Source organism: Oncorhynchus nerka, linkage group LG24 (assembly GCF_034236695.1).
Source record: "Oncorhynchus nerka isolate Pitt River linkage group LG24, Oner_Uvic_2.0, whole genome shotgun sequence".
In the NCBI taxonomy this organism is placed as follows: Eukaryota; Metazoa; Chordata; class Actinopteri; order Salmoniformes; family Salmonidae; genus Oncorhynchus; species Oncorhynchus nerka.
Window position 1 is genome coordinate 36,157,143 of NC_088419.1, and position 16,126 is coordinate 36,173,268.

Here is a 16,126-nt window from a genome sequence, read left to right on the forward strand (position 1 = left end):
CTTTGTTTCTGGCCATTTTGAGCCTTTAATCAAACCCACAAATGCTGATGCTCCAGGTACTCAACTAGTCTAAAGAAGGCAAGTTTTACTGCTTCTTTAATCAGAACAAGATGTGCTAACATAATTACAAAAGCGTTTCCTAATGATCAATTATCCTTTTAAAATGATGAACTTGGATTCGCTAACCCAACGTGCCATTGGAACACAGGAGTGATGGTTGCTGATAATGGGCCTCTGTACGCCTATGTAAATATTCCATGAACAATCTGTCGTTTCCAACTACAATAGTCATTTACAACATTAACAATGTCTACAATGTATTTCTGATTAATTTGATGTTATTTTAATGGACAAAAAATGTGTTTTTCTTTCAAAAACAAGGACATTTCTAAGTGACCTCAAACTTTTGAATGGTAGTGTACGTTAGCTCAACCATCCCAAGGGGGACCCACCATTCATGTAGAGGCTGGGTTCTGTTAGACAGGTGACTCTCAATCCACAGTATAGCAGGGGATGTAAAGCCATAACACATATGTTTTTCCAGCAGCAGATTATGATCGATAATGTCAAAAGCTGCACGGAATTCTTACAAAACAGCTCCCACAATCTTTTTATTATCAATTTCTCTCAGCCAATCATCAGTAATTTGTGTAAGTGCCATACATGTTGAATGCCCTTCCCTATATGTCTACTGAAAATCTGTTGTTAATTTGTTTACTGTGAAATAGCGTTGTCATTTTCCCCCAAAGTTTACTAAGGGTTGGTAACAGGCTGATTGGTCGGTTGTTTGAGCCAGTAAAGAGTGCTTTGCTATTCTTCGGTAGCGGAATGACTTTTGCTTCCCTCCAGGCCTGAGGGCGCAAACTTTCCTGGAGGCTTAGATTGAACAGATGGCAACTAGTAAAGGCAATATCGTCCGCTATCATCCTCAGTGAATGTCCACCCACGTTATCAGACCCAAGTGGCTTGTCGTTGTTGATAGACAACAATCTTTGCTTCTCCTCTTCCACACTCACTTTACGGAATTCAACATTTCAATGCTTGTCATGCCTAAGTTTGCTAACCTTGCCAATGAAAAAAACATTAAAGTAGTTGGCAATATCAGTGGGTTTGATGATGAGTGAGCCATCTGATTCAATGAATGATGGGGCTGAGTTTGCCTTTTTGCCCTACATTTCATTTAAGGTGCTCCAAAGCCTTTTACTATCATTCTTTATATCAGATATCTTTGCTAATCTTTATATAATTGATCTTTGTCTGAGTTGTAGCCTACACTGTAATAACTACCAATATGTAACAGGTTCCTGTAAATAACCCTTTACACTTTTCCCCAAATAAGACATAAAACAACCGTTCATGTTCTTACAACTTTATTGTAGAAAATATCTGATGACCCACTTTCTTAAGTAACACACCTTTGATGCACAACCAACAGCAATAGGCTAACAATAATGCACATTCCTAGGATGCTCTATCTATTCTGTTTCTACACTATCACCCCGTTCTCCTAGACGCAGGGTGAACTTGGCAAGAACATACTGAATAGGCCTATAGCAGAACGCTTGGAAATCATCATGCCAGTTGTGTATGCTATGTATTTGTAGGTGCACAGATAAATGACATTATTTTCAGGGAATTAATAAAAGCAGGCCTACCACCCCCTCATCTTTTCCCTCACTAGGTCTGTGCTGTACTGTGTAGAGTCAAACCATAGGGTGGCTTTCATTTAATACACATTGTACTGTACAGCTTACACACACTTCTGCTGATTTGGCATCTTGGAGAGACATGAACAACGAGGAAGGGGACATCGATGAACCTACTGTACATTTCACAGGGGAGATGTTCGCCAAAAAAGATTCATTGCGATACAAAAAGTAGAGGTATAAATAATCTAGAAACACAACTGAACATTCTAAATATCCATTCTTGTGAGTTAAGCCTACAACATGTACTATTTGACACTTGCTTTCTGTACATGCTGAATAACCTAATGGAGAAGCAGAGTAGAAAGTGTAGGGACAGGATGGAAATACAGATATACTCAGCCTATCTAAGAATGGGGATAGTGACAAGGCATGAGGTGAGAGAGCCAATGCTGAAGAGGCCTGGCTGGAGGAGGAGGTGGTGGGGGATATGGGTAGACTCAAGGCTGGGCCTCAGTCTCTGCCTCTGCCTCAGTGCTGGGTTCATCGTAGATGTAGCTCCCAACACCTCCAGTGTTCACACCTGGAATGGAACAATGGACATCTGACTATGGTGATATCTATGAAATATCATAATACATGTAAAGCATAGCAATAGGGTGGTTGGTCTTTCAATTGGTTAAGAGGAAGAAAGTCTTGGGTGAGTATAGCATACCTTTGGGCCCAAACAGGGTGGCATAACACGGTTTGTGGCAGTAGGGCTGCCCATCATGCTGAAACAGAATGGAATTCATATCATTTACTGTACCCAGACAGTTCCTGCCACATGCAATGTGATTATATAATTACTCGAACTGCACTACGTTACACTCCCACTGTAAATTGTACATTTTATAAGTATATTCTTAGTATATTCTCTGTACATTTTCAACTGTAAATTTGCATACTCTCTTATCATGTGTAACTGTTCTTTGTTTATTGTATTTATATTGTATGTACTGTATGTAGATTATGTGTTGGCTGTCTATCACTAGCAGCACCTTCTCACTAAGTCAAATTCCGAGTACGTGGAAAATGCCATTCAGATTCAGAGAGCACAGACAGGGCATCTACTTAAATCTTTCTATTTTCTCTCCTTTCTCCACTCCCCACATCTCCCTCTTCCCTACCCCTTCTCCCTTCTCCCTTCTCCCTGTTTTCTGTCTCTCACCTCTGCGTGGCTTCCAGGGGCCAGGGTCTTGCAGCATCTCTCACAGCGCAGACAGGGTCGATGCCAGTCCTTCCCCAGGGACGTTACCTTCTCAGCTGCACACACAAGCACACACGGAAGCGCACGCACACACAATATCAGGCATATCACCATGGAAACAACATTCCTCTAGTACTTACAGTTGCCAGCCACCATGTGCATTGTAGACACACACTCACATATACATACACATATACATACACAGATATATGATACACAGATGCATACACAGATACATGATACATACAGATACACAAATTCTTCAAAGTAACCACCCTTTGCCTCGATGACAGCGTTGCTCACTCTTGGCCTTCTCTCAACCAGCTTCATGAGGAATGCTTTTCCAACAGTCTTGAAGGAGTTCCCACATATGCTGATCACTTGTTGGCTTCTTTTCATAACAGGCTTACTTAACATAACAGGCTTACCGAAATACACTGTCTTGCTGCATCTTGGACATTTACTGGGCTCTCCAGAAAAAGTGGAGAAGCTTGCGGCTGTGTCAGAAAGAGATGGAGGAGAACAGGACTGTTACACAACCAGTGGTCAAAATACACTGAATACCCTCTCCATATGGGATAACACATGACAGTAGCTCTATCCTTCTTTTTTGAGTTTGTCCTCTTTTTCTGTCATGTTCCTTACCCTTCACTGGGCCTCTGGCGTGAGCTTTCTTCTCCTCGAGTTTGGCCCCTGTTTCCGTGGAAACGCTGGCAGGGGTATCGTTAACGGGAGCCTCATAGACGTAAGAGCCAGCACCTCCTATGTTCACACCTACAGAGAGAGAGAGAGAGAGGCTTTATTGCATACTGTGCGAGCACATTACCCAAAGCAGTTTCCTTTTATGAGACTCTGGAGAAGTATAAATTAGGCCTATCTTAAGGGCTCACTGTAATTAAAAATTTTATTAGCACATAAGCACAAAACAAAAGAATGGCTGACGATAAAGTTGATGTATTTCACCTTTTGGTCCAAAGAGGGCAGCATAGCATGGCTTGTGGCAGTAGGGTGTTCCATCGTGCTGTGAACAGAAGGAAAGACAACAGCAAAAGTATCTGGGAACAAACACATTGGACTGTGTTGGGCTTCATTTTGGTATTAAACTCAAGTCAAAAAAATACCCCTATAACATATTGATGTCCATTCCAGCATTGAGGGCTGCATGACTGACTTGAGTTTAAAATGGCTGACGTAGCTTTGGAGGGATCTTTGGATCTTTTCAACAAACATGCCACAAATAAGAGAGGAACCCAATGGATTTCAGATTGCACTGTACACTACACGTAAAACCATATCCTTTAGTAGCCTGCATGAACCTCAATAGAAGCCAATCCCATCTGTTCGTAACTGGCCTAGCCTCCTGTACAGTACTGTACAGTGCCCATATTGATGAATAGGCTCTGTCAGAATGCTGATACTCGCCCCATGAGGCCCTAACCCTCTCTAACCCTCCCAGAGATCTAATGGTAACAGAGCCAAAAATGTCTGCACAGTTACTCCTCTCTATTGTACACAAAGCCCCCTGTGGTTGTCCCCTGACTGTCTCTGTGTGGGGTAAGCTACAGACTCCTCTTACTTCAGCATGGCCCCCTGGGTTCAGGGTCTTGTTGCAGCGCTCACATTTCAGACAGAACTTGTGCCAGTCTTTCCCCAGGGATGTCACCTTCTCCGCTGGGGGGAGGAGAGACAGAGAGAGGGGGGGTGCTACATTACTGTAGAGGAAAGGGACATGTTGTGGTTGCATTCACATATGTAGATGTCAACTGAGTATGAGATGCTACAGAGTGAGCTAGTTCGGTAGGGAAGGACATTTCTCTGGTGGTTGGATTGGATTAGTCATTTATTTCTTTATCAACCTAAACCCCACCCTGTCCATTGCCTTCTGAACGGAAGTCTGGTTATCTCTGTTGTACAGAGGAGTAGATTCTCTTTCATGTTGATGATCATATCATATCGATTCCACCATTTTCTCCACATCTCCATTGTGCCTCCAGCCCCCCCCTGCTGTGCCAGACTTTCCCATAGCATGAGTCACCACTGTAATTCAAAAGCCTGTTTCATATCTCAAATCCCAAAGCCTCTGCCCCACTTCTGTCCGTTCCGCCTGGCCATCATTCTGCCAGACACACACACGCCCACACGCACACATTGGCACACATGCGCAGTCACAATCTGCCTGCAAATTAGACTACAGTAAGAGAGGAGACAATATGTTGCAAATGCTTCCTGTCCAATGTCTAATGCCTGTCCCTGGCTGCTGTGGGATTGCAAGGAGAGAGAGAGAGGACATAGAACAAGCTACTCAATGAGGCTTTTATCTCTAACCTCTGTTAGATATAGCCCAGAATCCCGAGGCAGGCCACATGCCTCTGGCACACCCAGATATCACATGCTTTTTAGACTGGCGACCTGTCACTAATGCAAGATACAGTTAAGTGGGAGGCAGTGACCACATAGTCACCTCGGCAGACAGACAATAGCCACTTTTCTTTGAGAGTCATGAGAGTCTGTCCCTGCAGGGTGTTCTCTCCCTCTCTCTCTCTGTCTGTCTCTCTCTCTCTCTCTTGTTCTCCTCTCTACATTTGCATGCATGGATGGCATACAAGCATGCACACAAACAAACAAACACACACACACACACACAAAGACAGAGACAAAGACAGAGAGAGTAAATGAGAAAGAGATAAAGACAGTGAGAAAGTGAGAAAGAAAGAGGGAAGGCTGTGGGGGTTGTTCAGTCTAAATAATTAAGGTTGATTAAGGGTATTATGTTTCCCCTTGTGTACAATATGTGACTATGTCTCATCCTGTATCTGTTGATGAGATCAATCCAGTGGCAGTGTGGGAGCAGGACTCTATGGCAGGATCCCGAATGACATCCTACACAAAAGGGTTCCTTGGATGTCCCCATAGGAGAACCCTTTTTGGTTCCAGGTAGAACCCTTCTGGGTTCTGCAAAAAAACTCTGTGATAAGGGTTCTACCTGAAACCCAAAAGGGTTCTACCTGGAACTAAAAAGGGTTCTCCAAAGGGTTATTCTATGGGGACAGCTGAATAACCCTTTTAGGTTCTAGATAGCACCTTTTTTTCAAGGAGTGTATTCCTTATTTAGTGCACCACATAGGCAACAGGGTACCATTGGAGGCACAGCCTATGACTCTGACAGTCAGGGAGGACGGAGGATTGTTATCAGCTTTCATGGACAGGAACAGCAAGTAAATGACACATGAAGTCAGTACAGTTTCAGAGATATGGCTGATGACGATTACGCAATGGCCCAGATTAGAGTGTTGAAATGAGAGAGGAGATCTTGCGGGGGCCGAATCAAAGACTCGGAGTTACACAACGTACATCAAACATCATCTAAACTCCTGAGGCAAAAGGACTCAGAGAGAATCTGCAGTATTTCATAATGAGAGTGGGAGTAGAGAAGCAAACACTGCAGATTTAGCAGCACTCAATGGTAGCATCAAAGCAGACACTGACTTAAGAGATGAGGAGCCTAAGGGGGCAGCGTGTGATTATGTGAATAAACACAGAGAGTGGCATTGCCCTCTTTATTGGTGACACGCTACCAACGAACGGGTCAGAGGGACATTCCATAAGGGAAAGGATTAAGATAATAGACAGTAAGCAGATTTCAGGTACTATCTGGTATTCAGGCATTCATTTATTACCAGATAGAAAGCCCAAGACATTGCCCATTCTGGGATAATTAGGTAAGAAGAAATAGATGCTTCAAGATGAAGGAAAAGTGTTGCGAGGAGGTTTCCAGAGGTTTTATTCTGATGCACTGCCGATGACTATCATGGACCCACACTTACTGTTTTTAACTCGTGAAAAAGAGTGTAAAATAGTCTAAGAAGAACTATCAAAACAATCTGTTTCTTTCATTGTTTTTACTATGGTGCATAGGGGCCTAATTTTTACAGGGGAGTGGGAAATATATAACAGAGACTAGATTGAATCATGTATGTTTCAACATATAGTAGGCCAGGTCTGGTAGGCCATATGAGAGAACATGTTGAATCGGCTTGTCGTTTACGGTGTCTCGGGACTCACACGCACGCTCTGCCATTGTTTTGGTTGGGCGGCTGGCTAGCGCGAGGCTCCACTCCATTTCCTTCTTTGGAAGCTGTCCATGCCAGTTAGTTCTGAAATCGGAATGTTTACTGTTCTCCAGAGCTACACTACATATCTATATATATATACAAAAAAAAGTATGTGGACACCCCTTCAAATTAGTGGATTCGGTTATTTCAGTGGAAGCAGTGGATACGGGTTCTCTGGAGTGATGAATCACGCTTCACCATCTGGCAGTCTGAAGGATGAATCTGGGTTTGGCGGATGCCAGGAGAACACTACCTGCCCCAATGCGTAGTGTCAACTGTAAAGCTTGGTGGAGGAGGAATAATGGTCCGGGGCTGTTTTTCATGGTTCGGGCACCTTAGTTCCAGTGTATACGGAAATCTTAATCCTACTGCATACAATGATATTCTAAACAATTCTGTGCTTCCAACTTTGTGGCAACAGTTTGGGGAAGGCCCTTTCCTGTTTTAGCAAGACAATGCCACAGCGCACAAAGCGAGATCCATACAGAAATGTTTTTTCGAGATCAGTGTGGAAGAACTTGACTGGCCTGCACAGAGCCCTGACCTCAACCCCATCGATCACCTTTGGGATGAATTGGAACACCGACGGCGAGCTATGCCTAATCGCCAAACATCAGTGCCCGACCTCACAAATGCTCTAGTGGCTGAATTTAAGCAAGTCCCCGCAGCAATGTTCCAACATCTAGTGGAAAGCCTTCCCAGAATGGGGGCTGTTATAGCAGCAATGGGGGAACCAACTCCATATTAATGCCCATGATTTTGGAATGAGATTTTCGACAAGCAGGCATCCACATACTTAATCATGTAGTGTAGGCCAGAGCAAAGTCAATGCAACAAATGTATTATTTATATGGAAGGTAGGGCCTATCTATCAGCACAGCAACATGCCTAATTAATTGGTTTAGCTCAATCTGATTATTGTGCCAAGCAGCTAGGCTGGCTATCTCAATTATTTTTAAACCATGAACACATCCCCTGAATAGGCCTACTGTAAATAGGCTATCAGTTAAGGAGAAATGTATTACTTTTAAATCCATCAATGGGAAAGGATGCTTGTGTCATTAATCTGGGGACAGATGTTTTCACTTTAGGCTATATCCCTCCAAAACCCAACTGATCAGTTGCAGGTTAGCGGTGTGCGCTGAAAGTAGACTTGGCCGTCACCCGTCTGCAGGGCGTTGAATTGGACTGATATTACGAAGATTTTCACTGTTCTGATAGACTAGCCAATACTCGTGGGACGTAGGTTTCCCATCTGTCCTGATGAAGGAAGAAATGATCCCACCTCCTTGCATGGCTTAAAGCAGTTGTAGGCTATACCACACTTCCGAAGTCATGTACAGTCACCCGGGCCTAATTGGTTGAGCCTATATAGGCACGCTAGGCTGACGCCGCAGACCCATACCTAAAGTAAATAACCTACTGGTTCATTCTAATAAAATAGATCAAAGGCAGTACAATTTCCAATTAGGTCTTCCCCAATCTGTAGGGTGATATTGTCTAGGTTTACTGTATAATTACAATGTGACAGTGGGTTTATATTTGAGTAAACATTAGCTGTAACGGTGTCTACAATAGCCTAAGTAATTAGGCCTACATAGCTCACTCGGGGGGGCTTTCACACACTACAGACATGGGACGATAGGCTATATGATCATATGAAAAATGCACTTACCAAAATAAACCGTCTTGTCGCATTTAGGACATTTCGATGCCATGTTCCATATATTCTGGACTAATGCCTGGAGACGAGAGAATGTGATATCCTTTTTCTTTTTTAAATTAGCTATTTGAATCGACGTTTTCCCCCCTAGATTGTATTGATGGGCAAGTGGAAATAGCAGGCTTCATCCCCATACGTTATTCTGCTAAATTTACATAGCCCCTCCTCTATGATGACGTATGAGCTGCTGATTCTGGCCTCGTCCCAATACTTTAAAATGGCTCCTTTGGCTACTGCACAGCAGACTAGAACCTAATCCACGAGGACAGAGATTTAACATAAACGTTATACATATTTAAACCAAAATATACCCAATAGCAGCAGTATAACTGTGGTTGTTTCTTATTTGGGAGCCAACTTGGATTGTGGCATCACAGCAGGCTATTGTGAATCATTTCCATGAGAGTCGATGTCATCACTTCTATATCAGGTGTCCCTGTATGTCAACTCGATTAATCGCATTGCAACCTAACAGGGACAGTTCCTCTACTCTCACACTTCATCTTTTCAACACTGGACGTCTCTGTTTGTTTCAGCTTCATGTGGTTGTTAGGATACTCTCTTATAGGCCTACCCCTGTCCTACTTAGACAGAATGTTAAGTGACGCTCTGCAAGTCCCAAGGATACTGTAAGTTACTGTAGATACTGTAGGCTACTGTGGATTCTTGGCATTCATATAATGTACATTAGGTATTTGCTCACAAATGATCTTGAATCCCAAAAGAGGCTAAACGGTCTAGTCCTTTTGTGGTCTCATTAAAAGTTCAGAAGGGCTTTATGACAGGATTTGTACCTGTCCTTACAGTCATGACAGTTGTTACAGTTGTTACCAGGGTGGACTGGGACGAAAAAAAATCTGCCCTGGCATTTCAGCCACACCAGCCCACATCACTTCACGCACCGTGCGCACCCCAGCTACTTACACACACAGTCGGTAATGCTACTGACACATAACAGAGGCATTTATAGTACAGCATTATTCAACTTTTACTGTACCATCGACCGGTGAAAAACCATAGTCCTTTGCTTTTTTAATCAGCTCTTTCTAACCAGCTCGTGGTGATATACCTCACTGCTATAGATGTGCCTCTGTTGCCTCCCTGTTGTGTAGTCTGCCTCTGCATCTTCTCTGCAGACCATCTGTCTCTGTCTGTATGTCTGTCTGTCTGTCTGTCTGTCTGTATGTGTTAATTGTTATTACATATAGTGCCAACATATTAAGGAACTGGCAATACATCTGTCTCTCTCTGTTTTCTTCCGACCTCCACTGCACTCACCTCTGAGCTGTCTATTTATGGATGCCAATGGATGTCAGGCTTCCCCCACAAAAGTGACCAATTCGTTATTTTTTAAAAATTCAATCATTTCTCTTTCGTCTCTCTGTGTTTCATAATTTTCCTTCAATTCACAAGAGGCTGAATGTATCTCACAGGAGAAAGCATCCGAGCGAGCGAAACAGCGCCCCTCTCTCTATGTGTAGGCCATCAATCTGATGCTGTCTGGTCATAAAGAGTATGACATTGTTGCCGCCTGTAGCATTGAAGGCAAGGGAAGTCAGCTAGCATCTGGCCTCCCTTGACAAAAAAGTATAAAAAAATTAGCCTATCAGCGTTGAGCTAAACTGAGCGAGCTCAACTGTGAATGGTCCTGGTGAACCAAAAAAAGTGTCAAGGGAAGCCAGCTTGGATGTGGCATCACTCCTATCAAATCCCATTGAGATTTATTTACGTCATTAACAGGGGGGCATAATTCCAAATCATTTGTAGACTGCAAATTCACCGCAAGAAGGCCAAACACGTAATATTTTACTAAACATAATAATTTCAAACCTGGCTTATATTTGTATATGATCCATGAAAATACATTTGAGTCATTCAGCAGATGCTCTTATCCAGAGCGACTTACAGGAGCAATTAGGGTTAAGTACCCGTTCTCAAGGGCACAGACAGATTTTTCACCTCGTCGGCTTGGGGATTTGAACCAGTTATTGGCCCAGTGGTTTCCAAATGTAAATCTATTGGAGCTGATTTCCTGGTGTTTTTACAGTATATTATGTCCAATGAAGCAATGAAAATTCTACAGAAAACTTGGGAGGCCAAATAAAACTGGGCGCCAGTTGGGGGAACCCTGGTGTCCTGTATGACACTGGCTTCCCCAGGGATTTTACCCACGCACTGCTACTGCTCCTATCTGTAAAAAACAAGAAGAATGGACTCCAGTGGACACGCGATCCCCAACACTGGACAATTGAGGAATGGAAAAACATCCCCTGGTCCGACGAGTCCCGGTTCCTGTTGCGTCATGCTGATGGCAGAGTCAGGATTTGGCGTAAGCAGCATGAGTCCATGGACCCATCCTGCCTGGTGTCAACGGTACAGGCTGGTGCGGCGGTGTACCATCATCCAGTCTCCAGCAACTATGTGGTACCATCGCGCCAGCATGAACCAACAATCCTGTCGAACGTTTCCGACTTATAGAATCCATGCCACAGAGAATTCAGGCTGTTCCGGAGGCAAAGGGGGGTCCGACCCGATGCTAGATGGGTGTACCTAAAAAACTGTCCAGTGAGTGTATGTGGTCTGTATGTTCCTAGCCTGTGCTAGGCCCAGCAGCATCCTAATTGTGAAGGAATAAACACATTTATTAGATAAAGACAAATATTCCTAATGCTGAAAATAGAAGTGCCTGGCTGTCATAAATATCCCCCCCCCATCCTAAGGGTTCATTACTATTACATATATAAAATATAGCCAACGTATAAATAAACCGGCAGGTTAACACTATTTGAAGGGTCCAGAGAAAACCATTTATAAGGCATTTACAAACCGTTTGTTCAACATTTCTTACTCATTACTCCCACATTTGAAAATGTTAGTAAGCAAGTTATTCACACATGTACATATATTTCCTTTAAACCTCCTATGTTGTGTGCTTGTTCTTTTACCAGGTACAGCAGGATTGTCTACCAATGGCATGCCAATTTTGTGAGAAATTACACGGGTCTTTCAAAACTTTTATAAAGTATTTATAAGGTAAAATAGCACTCACTTTAGATTAGGGACTGCAAAAATACTTTACTAATGATTAGTAAATGGTTTATGAATGTGGGCGTGATGATTAATAAATGGTGAACACACACTTTATAAATGACTTATTATGGACTCTTAAAATAAGGTGCTACCCATCCTAGTCGTGAATGAATAAACACATAAATTAGACAAAGAAGGAAATCACTGAATAAATGCCTTATAGATGGCCATTTGCTTATAACAGCCTAACTACATATTTAAAATTAGCACATTTCAAGTGTTCCCCCTGCCCACTTTAGATAAGTGTTTAAGTATTAGGTTGCATATAATTCAATAGAAGAAAACAGAGAGAGACAGAGGGGAGAGACAATATAAGGAACTGCCAGTTTCTCTCTGTCCCTCTCTCTTCTTCTATTGAATTCAATATACAACATTCTGCTTGTCGAATAACGATGCCGGACGAGTTCATATGGATGCGAATGGATGTCCAGCGTTGTGCTTTGTTTGACTGTGCTGCACACATATACATATTGTTCCACCCAAAAGTGACAGGCCGTTCATCGAATGAAGTAAGCGGGAGATAGGCAGGACTTTCCAGCCCTCACTGCAGTGGCCATGTAATGTCATCTGACACCAGAGTCACTTGTTTCTACAGCTCATAGACTAACTCTGAAATTCTTAAGCGAATATACAGTGCCTTGCGAAAGTATTCGGCCCCCTTGAACTTTGCGACCTTTTGCCACATTTCAGGCTTCAAACATAAAGATATAAAACTGTATTTATTTGTGAAGAATCAACAACAAGTGGGACACAATCATGAAGTGGAATGACATTTATTGGATATTTCAAACTTTTTCAACAAATCAAAAACTGAAAAATTGGGCGTGCAAAATTATTCAGCCCCTTTACTTTCAGTGCAGCAAACTCTCTCCAGAAGTTCAGTGAGGATCTCTGAATGATCCAATGTTGACCTAAATGACTAATGATGATAAATACAATCCACCTGTGTGTAATCAAGTCTCCGTATAAATGCACCTGCACTGTGATAGTCTCAGAGGTCCGTTAAAAGCGCAGAGAGCATCATGAAGAACAAGGAACACACCAGGCAGGTCCGAGATACTGTTGTGAAGAAGTTTAAAGCCGGATTTGGATACAAAAAGATTTCCCATGCTTTAAACATCAAAAGGAGCACTGTGCAAGCGATAATATTGAAATGGAAGGAGTATCAGACCACTGCAAATCTACCAAGACCTGGCCGTCCCTCTAAACTTTCAGCTCATACAAGGAGAAGACTGATCAGAGATGCAGCCAAGAGGCCCATGATCACTCTGGATGAACTGCAGAGATCTACAGCTGAGGTGGGAGACTCTGTCCATAGGACCACAATCAGTCGTATATTGCACAAATCTGGCCTTTATGGAAGAGTGGCAAGAAGAAAGCCATTTCTTAAAGATATCCATAAAAAGTGTTGTTTAAAGTTTGCCACAAGCCACCTGGGAGACACACCAAACATGTGGAAGAAGGTGCTCTGGTCAGATGAAACCAAAATTGAACTTTTTGGCAACAATGCAAAACGTTATGTTTGGCGTAAAAGCAACACAGCTCATCACCCTGAACACACCATCCCCACTGTCAAACATGGTGGTGGCAGCATCATGGTTTGGGCCTGCTTTTCTTCAGCAGGGACAGGGAAGATGGTTAAAATTGATGGGAAGATGGATGGAGCCAAATACATGACCATTCTGGAAGAAAACCTGATGGAGTCTGCAAAAGACCTGAGACTGGGACGGAGATTTGTCTTCCAACAAGACAATGATCCAAAACATAAAGCAAAATCTACAATGGAATGGTTCAAAAATAAACATATCCAGGTGTTAGAATGGCCAAGTCAAAGTCCAGACCTGAATCCAATTGAGAATCTGTGGAAAGAACTGAAAACTGCTGTTCACAAATGCTCTCCATCCAACCTCACTGAGCTCGAGCTGTTTTGCAAGGAGGAATGGGAAAAAAATTCAGTCTCTCGATGTGCAAAACTAATAGAGACATACCCCAAGCGACTTACAGCTGTAATCGCAGCAAAAGGTGGCGCTACAAAGTATTAACTTAAGGGGGCTGAATAATTTTGCACGCCCAATTTTTCAGTTTTTGATTTGTTGAAAAAATTTGAAATATCAAATAAATGTCGTTCCACTTCATGATTGTGTCCCTCTTGTTGTTGATTCTTCACAAAAAATACAGTTTTATATCTTTATGTTTGAAGCCTGAAATGTGGCAAAAGGTCGCAAAGTTCAAGGGGGACGAATACTTTCGCAAGGCACTGTACATTGATAAAACAATTCAAATACTCAGACACTCCCTGATGTGACCTTTAGTGAATACACGATGATTAGCAAAAAGCACTGTATAAATAAATGTCTAGCAGATGGCTATTGCCTTACCTAAGTGTTATAACAGCCAATTTTGACTTGTTAGGCTATATTGCAAGTAGCCTAGAGTCAAAATGTTCCCCAAATACCCATTGCCTAATTAGTCTACCAGGCCTATAGTAGGTATGAAACATATTGCATACAATATACAGTCAAAATATTAGGGTCTATATCAGTGTTGTGAGTGTGTCTTTCTCTGTTTTCTTCCTATCTCGACTGCACCATGGCAGTTGATCTATAATTTCTCACAAATTCGGCACTCGGACAAGCAGAACCAGAACTTTTAGCAAATAATCGGGTTAATTTCACACATTTAGCAGCATCAGCCATTTTGGTCCTATGTTTTTCGAGACCACCGTTCCGTTTTTCTGTTTTGACTGAGTGACTGACAGAGTCAGAATGGGTCTCACTCTCTTTGATGATGCTCGTTTGACTTTAATGTGAATCTGCATCACCTCAGCCAATCTGAAAAATGGTCCATTTTGGCAGTGGGGCCGGCCATTGCCCACTGTTCAGACAAATGCTTAATGTAGAAGATTATGACAACAGAGAAATAGCACAAAATTCACTTAAAAAAACAGGCTCATGGTCCTGTCAATTTCGACCAGCCCACCTTAATAATAAAAGATGGTCTGGCCAGGCTGTCATTTGCCAGAATTGCCAGATTGCCAATCTGCCCATCGTTGTTACAGTCATGCTTTAGAATTTGTTCAGAAGAGAAGGGATTTAAATGGATTGTTTTCTAAATGATGCCCTATTAATATAATAATCGATATTTGTTCAAAAGAGTTGTTCGGGCAGTGTTCAGCGGTCGACGTCTAGCCATCGCTGATCCATTTTTCATTTTCCATTGGTTTTGTCTTGTCTTCCTTCACACCTGGTTCCAATCCCATCAATTACATGTTGTGTATTTAACCCTCTGTTTCCCCTCATGTCCTTGTCGGTGATTGTTTGATTGTATGTTATGTGCAAGTTATGTTCTGGTGTGCGACGGGTTTTGTACCCACTTTTATTATTTTGTATATTTTGGTTGTCGGAGTTTTGTGAGCACTTATTAAACGACTCCGTTTATACCAAGTTCGTTCTCCTGCGCCTGACATCCCTGCCACCAGCACGCACCCATTACACAACAAGCCTTATAGAAGACTCTGACAGACAGCCCACCTCATTTTTCACAATTATTTACATTTTGAATCTTGATCTGATTCCAAGAGAAATACCATTCCATTAAAATCCAACTAATGCATATTGTATTTTTATAATAAGATAAACACACATGAAGAGAATCAATGTAGATGGAAAAAGCTTTGTTGCTTTCCCTCTGGAGCCTGGGAATGCACGAATCATAAAATAAACACCTTCAGAATGGTCTGTCCAGGACCTTTTGGCTCAGTGACCAAGAATGGATGGAACTGGTGTTAGGGACATTTTTGTCTCGATAGCAGACGATCAGACCTCACCCAAGCTCCGTTCCCCAGTCTCCAGACTGATCTCTCCCATGGTCCTCCATCTGTCTCTACCTATCCTCTGCCATGCACTCTATATTGAACCCTACCCAGTGTCCTTATGATGTTTTACATGTGTTACAAAAACTGTCACAATAGTCTGTTGTGTTGCCCCTTTCCCATTAGGGATAACTTGGCAGAGCAAACTACGGGTATTCTTATCAGTACTCTTTAGTCATCCTCTATTTTAACTGGCCACTTCAGCGACAGGGACACGGCTCCCAACCTCTGGGTGCAGAAGCGGTTCTTATCTCTCTGGTGATAAGGGAGAACCCTGCCATTATGGCCTTACATGGGCCTACATCCTGCACTAGCCACACCTCAAACAATAGACGGACTGATACAGACACAGGCTGGGGGAGATGGAGTGATGGGGTCTAGACAGAGGGAAAAAGGGAGAGTGAGAAAGAGAGACGATAAGCTCGGTGTCATTTA

At 42.6% G+C, this 16,126-nt stretch overlaps 1 protein-coding gene across 1 annotated transcript; it reads right to left on the bottom strand.

Moving 5' to 3' along the window:
- Nucleotides 1-1,353: 1,353 nt before the first annotated feature.
- Nucleotides 1,354-8,873, bottom strand: LOC115107918 (cysteine-rich protein 2-like). The gene is made up of 8 exons (XM_029631687.2): nt 8,683-8,873; nt 4,472-4,566; nt 3,859-3,916; nt 3,541-3,669; nt 3,324-3,392; nt 2,857-2,951; nt 2,362-2,419; nt 1,354-2,229 (listed from the first exon to the last, which is right to left on the bottom strand). The coding sequence occupies exons 1-8, from the start codon at nt 8,723-8,725 to the stop codon at nt 2,147-2,149; spliced, it is 630 nt and encodes a 209-aa protein (XP_029487547.1). The 5' UTR covers nt 8,726-8,873; the 3' UTR covers nt 1,354-2,146.
- Nucleotides 8,874-16,126: the final 7,253 nt, after the last annotated feature.

Bases quoted from the DNA above. Each gene is read 5' to 3' on its own strand.
- LOC115107918 (XM_029631687.2), bottom strand. From the start codon at position 8,725: ATGGCATCGAAATGTCCTAAATGCGACAAGACGGTTTATTTTG. The intron at 4,567-8,682 runs GTAAGTGCATTT...TCCTCCCCCCAG, and splicing joins CGACAAGACGGTTTATTTTG to CGGAGAAGGTGACATCCCTG. The intron at 2,952-3,323 runs GTAAGCCTGTTA...TTGTGTGTGCAG, and splicing joins CAGCAAGACAGTGTATTTCG to CTGAGAAGGTAACGTCCCTG.